Source organism: Sander lucioperca, chromosome 4, assembly GCF_008315115.2.
Source record: "Sander lucioperca isolate FBNREF2018 chromosome 4, SLUC_FBN_1.2, whole genome shotgun sequence".
Classification (NCBI taxonomy): Eukaryota; Metazoa; Chordata; class Actinopteri; order Perciformes; family Percidae; genus Sander; species Sander lucioperca.
In genome coordinates, this window is record NC_050176.1 from 600544 (window position 1) to 608144 (window position 7601).

The window sequence follows — 7601 nt, forward strand, 5'->3', positions numbered from 1 at the left end:
AACAGAAGAACCCAGAGAACTGTTCCAAATGTTAATGTGCTTTGTGGCCCCTGGGGGCCCTCAGCGTCTGATTGGTTTGATACGTTTTGGCCGGCTGTGCTTTTTCCTTTTAAAAATGCCAAGATTACCCAAAAAGTTTGGTCTTTTGTTTGTGTCAGTGTTCCTGGCTTACCATTGGTCACCGTGCTAAACTGTGACATCACAGCTGTTAGCATGGCATGCTGCAGTCAGTGATCTACAGCAGACAAACACACACACACGCACACACACACACACACACACACACACACACACACACACACACACACACACACACTAATAAAATGCCTGATAGAATAGTAAGGTTTTGAGCTTGCTTGTGAATGTGGACAGTTGTGATGGAGCTCAGGTCACCAGGCAGCTTGTTCCAGAGAGCAGGACCCCCCTTCCCCCGACCTGAATCTGGTTCTGGGTCCAGCTAGAAGGCCTCTGCCTGATGACCTGGGAGGCCTGATGGGGTAATGATCAGTGAGAAAGTCAGAGATGTTCTGAGGAGATGAACCAGTCAGTGCTTTATAGACTAACAGCAGCATTTACAAAGTGATTCTGTATTGTACTGGGAGCCATACAAGTGATTTGAGTACTGGAGTAATGTGTTCAAATGATAATGTGTTGAATGAGTTGGAGGCGTCCTACTGATTGTTTGGATAATCTTGCAAATAGAGCGTTACAGTAGTCAAACCTGCTCGAGATGAATGAATGAACCAGTTTCTGAGTCAGTTTGAGAAATGAATGCTTTAAGATTTGATATATTGTTAAGTTATGAAACACTGTTCTGGTGATACTGGTGATGTGCATTTTCCAAGTTGAGATGTGTACTTTGATTAAGCCTGGCTTCTCCTCTCCTTGCTCAGGTCCACTTCCTGATGGCGCTGGCGGCTAACTGGGGCTACCTGAAGGACGCCAGCCGGATGCAGAAGTACGAGGACATCAAGTCCAAGGAGGAGCAGGAGCTGCACGACATCCACTCCACACGCTCCAAAGAACGTCTCAATGCCTACACATAAACACACACACACACACACACACACACACACACACACACAAACACACACACACACATACATGAGTGAAAAAACAACAAAAACATACATTCAAAGACAGGAGAAGGCAGGGATGAGTTGATGACATAAAAATTATAAAACACAAACACCATGCAGTAGATCATTGGCTCAGGTGATCTATGCTAACACCTTAGCATCCGCTATGTTGCCCTTTCCCTTCAGAATGGAAACAAGCGAGAGCACGGTGCTGCTGATGGCAGACTGCTGAAACTCCATCATTGCATCATTTCTCAATTTAAATGGTTCCAGAAAGAAAATCTGGCTGAATCAACTTTAAGTAGTTCATAATATTTCACTCTGAAGATTTCTTCATATGAAGGCCTAAATGGACCAGGCCCGGTCTCCGCCTTTTTGGGCCCTAAGCTTTCCTTCCCCTTCAACTCCCCAGAGTAGCTTTGCACTGTGTCAGTGTGCAGAAACATCCGCTGAAACTAGCCTGACATCACAGACAGAAACTCAAATAACCATGGAAAAGGTAACAAACTAACAAAACTGTACAGTGCATGTATAAAAAAAGCACACAAAACATACAAGATGAACAGAAGAACCCAGAGAACTGTTCCAAATGTTAATGTGCTTTGTGGCCCCTGGGGGCCCTCAGCGTCTGATTGGTTTGATACGTTTTGGCCGGCTGTGCTTTTTCCTTTTAAAAATGCCAAGATTACCCAAAAAGTTTGGTCTTTTGTTTGTGTCAGTGTTCCTGGCTTACCATTGGTCACCGTGCTAAACTGTGACATCACAGCTGTTAGCATGGCATGCTGCAGTCAACGATCTACAGCAGACACACACACACACACACACACACACGCACGCACACACACACACACACACACACACACACACACACACACACACACACACACACACACACACAGTCGGTGTTGTGCAGCCAGTGTTCTATGGTGGTGTTGTGTCGTGTCACCACATTATGATAAGGTGTATTGCAGAGAAAGACGCTCTCCAAGGAAACGTGTACCCGGGTACTGATGGGTAGCTTTGATAACCCCCCCCCCCCAAACCCTTCCTCTTTCTCTGCTACGGTACCTCTTCATCCTGAGCTCAGTTTCATTAGCTGTTCCACATATTCCTGTTCCACAGACGGTCAGCTTTTGGAAATGAAACGCAGGCTTAATAGTTTCATGTAATAATGATAATGAAAGCGTATTTTGATTCAGAAAAGACGCAGATGAAGATGATGTCAGAAATGATCTTTTTTTCCAAAAATAGCTCTATTTGTACTCTATATCATACTTCGGGCTCTTTAAGCATAAAAGCAGCTGAGATGCCTGTGGGAACTGAAACGGCTAATGAAACGGGGCTTCATCCCGTCAGTGGAAACTGGGGATCTGTCCTCAGAAACAGCACATCTTTTCAGCACAAAGTCTTTTTTACATGTGTCATGTTCTCATCAGTCTGATAAATAATGTCTCCCTTTTTGGAATTTTGCCACATTTTTATCAGTATTATTTATGTGTAATTTTAACATTGGGGTATTTATATGGGGCAGGTGTGTGTGTGTGTGTGTGTGTGTGTGTGTGGGGTGTTGGGTAACATCACTTTCACATTTTCATGTTATGATACTATATTTCAGTGGTTCTGCACACACACACACACACACACACACACACACACACACACACACACACACACACAGAGTATACATCAATCACCTTTTTAATCTCGTGTTTTCTTTTTTATAACTTTCTTTCAACCAGCCCTAATGTGACCAAAATGAGCACTTCTTAGTAAGTTGTGTTTGTCATTGGTGACATGCCCAGATGCATTGTGGGTGCTGTGTTGGTAGTGCAGGTTGTAAAGGCTGAGCTGGTTGTCCCTCTCATGAAGAGTTGAGTTGAGTTGCTGGGGTGTTTGATATGAGAGATGGGAACAGTGAATCAGAGGCGCTGAAGGAACCAGGTCCCTATTCAGCATGTCACATCTAAAAGATGTGAATCCTCAATGGCCAGGGGGAACGCCCAGGATGTTTGTGTCATCCGTGAAGTTGTGTTGAGCCAGCATTAGAGGGAGCGGATTGGTCCAGCTGTGGAGGGAAGGGAAGGGAAGACTCTCTATCTGCCAGTAGAGACGTCATTACTGTACTGAGGAAGACATTAGTCATTACACACACACACACACACACACACACACACACACACACACACACACACACACACACACACACACACACACACACACACCGCCATTGCTCTGAGCCGTAATTATTTCAGCAAGAACATTTCACTATTTTATTATCAACTTTTAATCTATGAGACTTTTTAAATGTGAAATTATTGATTATTAAGGGGAAAAGTAAATGTTCTTTTTTTCTTTTTCCTTTTTGTGGGCAGTATTAAGCACTGTACCTACATGAACTCTGTAAAAAGATATACATATATATGTGAAACAGTGGAGGTGAGCAGCCGGAGAAGGATGACCTGTTGGTGAGTGAGTCTGGAGGAGCCCAACACGCATACACACACAGACACACAGACACACACACACACACACACACACACACACACACACATATACATCAATATAGAGGGAATATAGAGGTCTGAGTCAGTGCCAGATGATTCCCACATGGCAGTAATCAATTGGCTGACTATCTAAAACTAATGGTGTACCTTGGAAAAGGTTCTGCGGCTGTGCACCTGTATGGTCCTTTAACAGGCAAACATGGCGCCTCAGCCACTATGTGACCACATCTCTCTGTTTGATACTTGACTTGGTCTTGGTCAGGCAGAAGCCGTGAGGTTTCACCCTTCTATAAGACCTTGAGTGGCTGCGTGTCCATGTAGACACTAAGCTTTGGCTTGTCTGGCCTTTCTCCCAAACCATTGGTTCCAAGCTTATTTTGTTTAGATCTGGTTCTTTGTGTAAATGCAGCGCTGACAGAATGAAAGCTCTGATGAGTGTGGACTCCAGCAGACTCGTGTCCTGTTCAGGTGTATCTCGGCTGCTCACTCAGTATTTTTAAGGGTCTAGTTTTACAGTAACAGTATTCTATCATTTCATTGCCTGACAATGGATGTCTTGTCAGTGTTTTTAACTTCAGATAAATGAAAAAAAAATAGTTTTTGTGCACTTATTTTATTGACCATTGTGAGCTCTCTCTCTCTCTCTCTCTCTCTCTCTCTCTCTCTCCGTCTCTCCTTTCTCTCTTCTCCCTCTCTCTCTCTCTCTCTCGCTCTCTCTCTCTCTTTCCGTCTCTCCTTTCTCTCTTCTCCCTCTCTCTCTCTCTCTCTCTCTCTCTCTCTCTCTCCTCTCTCCCATTCTTGGTGTGTAAGTGCATTTAGATCCCATTGTGGGATCTGTGTATAGTCTTGCAGCATTGGTTATAATCTGAAGAAAACAAATGAATTGATAAAAATGACGATAATCTTATACTAGGTAAAAAAAGACAGTGAATCTAGTTGTTGTTTGTGGCATGGTTATGCATTCAATGGTCATCATTTCAATGATTAAAACTATACAAAAAAATCCTTATTTTCCACTGGTGCTGTTCTGCTGTTTGGATTTGTTTTCCACGTTTCAGTGTGCAGTATTGCGGTTCCTGTTGCTAATGGTGTTGCTAAGCTAGCTTGCTTGCTCAGTTGTTTACCACCAGAGCAATATATTGTAGCAGTTTGACGAAATCAAGAAGTAAACAAGAAATCCATAGCCGTACATTTCTGGCATACTGGTGCATGAATCTATGATTGCAAGTCTTAAGTGATATGATCATGGTGTTTTTAATTGTTTCTCCTAATGAAGCACATTTGCAGATGTGGTGTAATGTATTGCTCTGGCCAGCTATCATCCTGCTCACATCGTCTTCCTCATTCTGGCCCTTCAGGCTAAAATCTGGGTGTCCAATTCACATTTGTGACCATATTTGAATTTAAATTTAACCCATGTCTGATTTGCTGTGTGCCTGCATGCATTTCAAGAGTCAGTGATGTATGAGGAAAGCTATGTGTAACCTAGCAACACACAGCCAGATCATCATCTGTAATGGACAGTGGCAACAAGGGGTAATATACAAATAACAAATAACATTTCAGGTTACTTCCAAAGCATATTAGAGCTGCACAATCCCATTTGAAGGTGAAGAAGAGTTCAGCCTGGTTGCAGGCTGCAGTGACTGAACCCTGGCACATACATTCCTCTTAAATTGGATCTCCACATATAAATAGATTTAATTTGAGCAAAAACGTCAAATTGGGTCATGTTTGCCAGGTGGTGTAAAGGTAGCCTGAATGAAATCTGATATTTACTGCCTGCTGTTGGAATCAGTGAGAGGATGTGAGCTGCCCGCACTCCATTGTTTAAGTCTCCTCATCTAACCCACGTCCCCTAGTAAAGATGAATGTGTCCTAATCCTGCATCCTAATCCTGCGTCCTTCATGTCCACCCCTGGCCACATCCTATTGTGATAGGATTTAGACAACTGACAATGTCAGCTTATTAAAGCATGGATTTCAAAACATGAAATCTGATATCTAACCCTCTGTGAAAAAGATTTGATCTGTTTTTGCATCTATAAACCCTCCGCTCTGTCTCACAGGAGGAAAGCTAGGATCCTCTGCAGCCCAGATGTAAAGCTTATAATGTTAGTCTGTGATCATCACATGTTCCAGACCCATGCTTAATGTCAGGTTGGACATCTTGGACAATGGGAGTATTGTTTTTCTGTTTCACCATAGTATTCTAGACTTTTTGTACTTCACTCTGGTTGCTTAGTAGCAGGCTTTATCTGATTCACTCCTCCATTTTTGTACATATGTGTGCCAACAGCCTGGGCAGACAGTGGCTTTTTTATTTGTAAAGACATAAACTTGCTTGCATATATAAATAAAAGAAAATAATACACTTGTGTACTTGTTAATAAGGGAATGTTTGCGTCTTTATTTTACATTATAGCACGTTTGTGCTCGTCTAAAAGGCTTTGTAGATCATTTTAATTTTATAGAATTCTTTTGATTTGTTACTGTTATTATAACAAATAATAACAACCAGGTAAGTGTAACCTATGTGATGCTGTTGTGTGGGCAGTAATAAATGTAAAGACACATAATTACAGTTACAAAGCTCCAACTCAGCAACAGAGCAGAGCTCACGGACAGACAGCGGAGGGAAATGCTGCTCTGAGGACACATTCTGCTCTGAAGACACATTCTGCTCTGAGGAGACATTCTGCTCTGAGGACACATGCTGCTCTGAGGACACATTCTGCTCTGAAGACACATGCTGCTCTGAGGACACATGCTGCTCTGAGGACACATTCTGCTCTGAGGAGACCTTCTGCTCTGAAGACACATTCTGCTCTGAGGACACATTCTGCTCTGAAGACACATTCTGCTCTGAGGACACATTCTGCTCTGAAGACACATTCTGCTCTGAGGAGACATTCTGCTCTGAAGACACATTCTGCTCTGAAGACACATTCTGCTCTGAGGACACATTCTGCTCTGAAGACACATGCTGCTCTGAGGACCCATTCTGCTCTGAAGACACATGCTGCTCTGAGGACACATACTGCTCTGAAGACACATTCTGCTCTGAGGACCATACTGCTCTGAGGACACATGTTGCTCTGAAGACACATTCTGCTCTAAAGAGACATGCTGCTCTGAGGACACATGCTGCTCTAAAGGACACTGCTCTGAGGAGACATTCTGCTCTGAGGACACATGCTGCTCTGAGGACACTGCTCTGAGGAGACATTCTGCTCTGAGGACACATTCTGCTCTGAGGACACATTGTCAACTCTCTCAGAATATTCTGTCTGCCTGTCTTTATCCTACTATAGACATCATTTTACTAGATAAACAGCCCCGTCTGGTGGGCAATTTAAAACAATACATTCAAATAATTATAAAAAATTTTATTTATACTTTTTCTGGATCTCCACCGGGGAAATTACAAATGTTTCACTCTGTTGTTAGAACACACTACACACAGGCCTGAAATACACACACTTGCTCAGGTCCTACATGCACTAATGGGGACAAGCACCCCGTGCAGCTGGGGGTTTGGCGCCTTGCTCAAGAGCACCTTTGCAGTGCCCAGGAGGTGAACTGGCATCTCTCGAGCTACCAGTTCACACTCCAGTGGACACAGGGACTTGAACCAGCGACTCTCTGGTTCCCAACCTAACTCCCTACAAATTACTGCCACCCTTTATTGTGAGTATAACCATAATTGTTCAATGATTATATACATGACTAGTGTAATGAAAAAGAAGAGAAGTGCAAAGGTGAAAATGATCCCATTGTGGTGTAAATTACACAATATTTATATAATTTACTATTAATATTACATACAAAAGGTAAATAAGACAATAACCCAGTGAATGGGTAATATTTAACACAGCAATAGAGTTAATTCCAATCAGTAGGTTGGGTCAAATAAAATAACCCAGCATTTGGGTTGACCTGGGTTAACCAAGCAAACCCAGTGTGAATAATGTCCCATAGGTGATCAGCAGTTGGGTTAAGGTTGGGTTATTTTTCA

General features: G+C 42.8%; 1 protein-coding gene across 1 annotated transcript in view; it reads left to right on the forward strand.

The window, feature by feature from the left end:
* The window catches only part of LOC116045729 (neuronal membrane glycoprotein M6-a-like), a 38945-nt gene extending 32972 nt beyond the window's left edge, over positions 1 to 5973 (forward strand). Inside the window, exon 7 of the mRNA XM_031293573.2 lies at positions 894 to 5973. Within this exon, the coding sequence (XP_031149433.1) occupies positions 894 to 1046 (153 nt within the window). The 3' untranslated portion in view covers positions 1047 to 5973. The remainder of the gene's footprint in view (positions 1 to 893) is intronic.
* The last annotated feature ends 1628 nt before the right edge of the window (positions 5974 to 7601 follow it).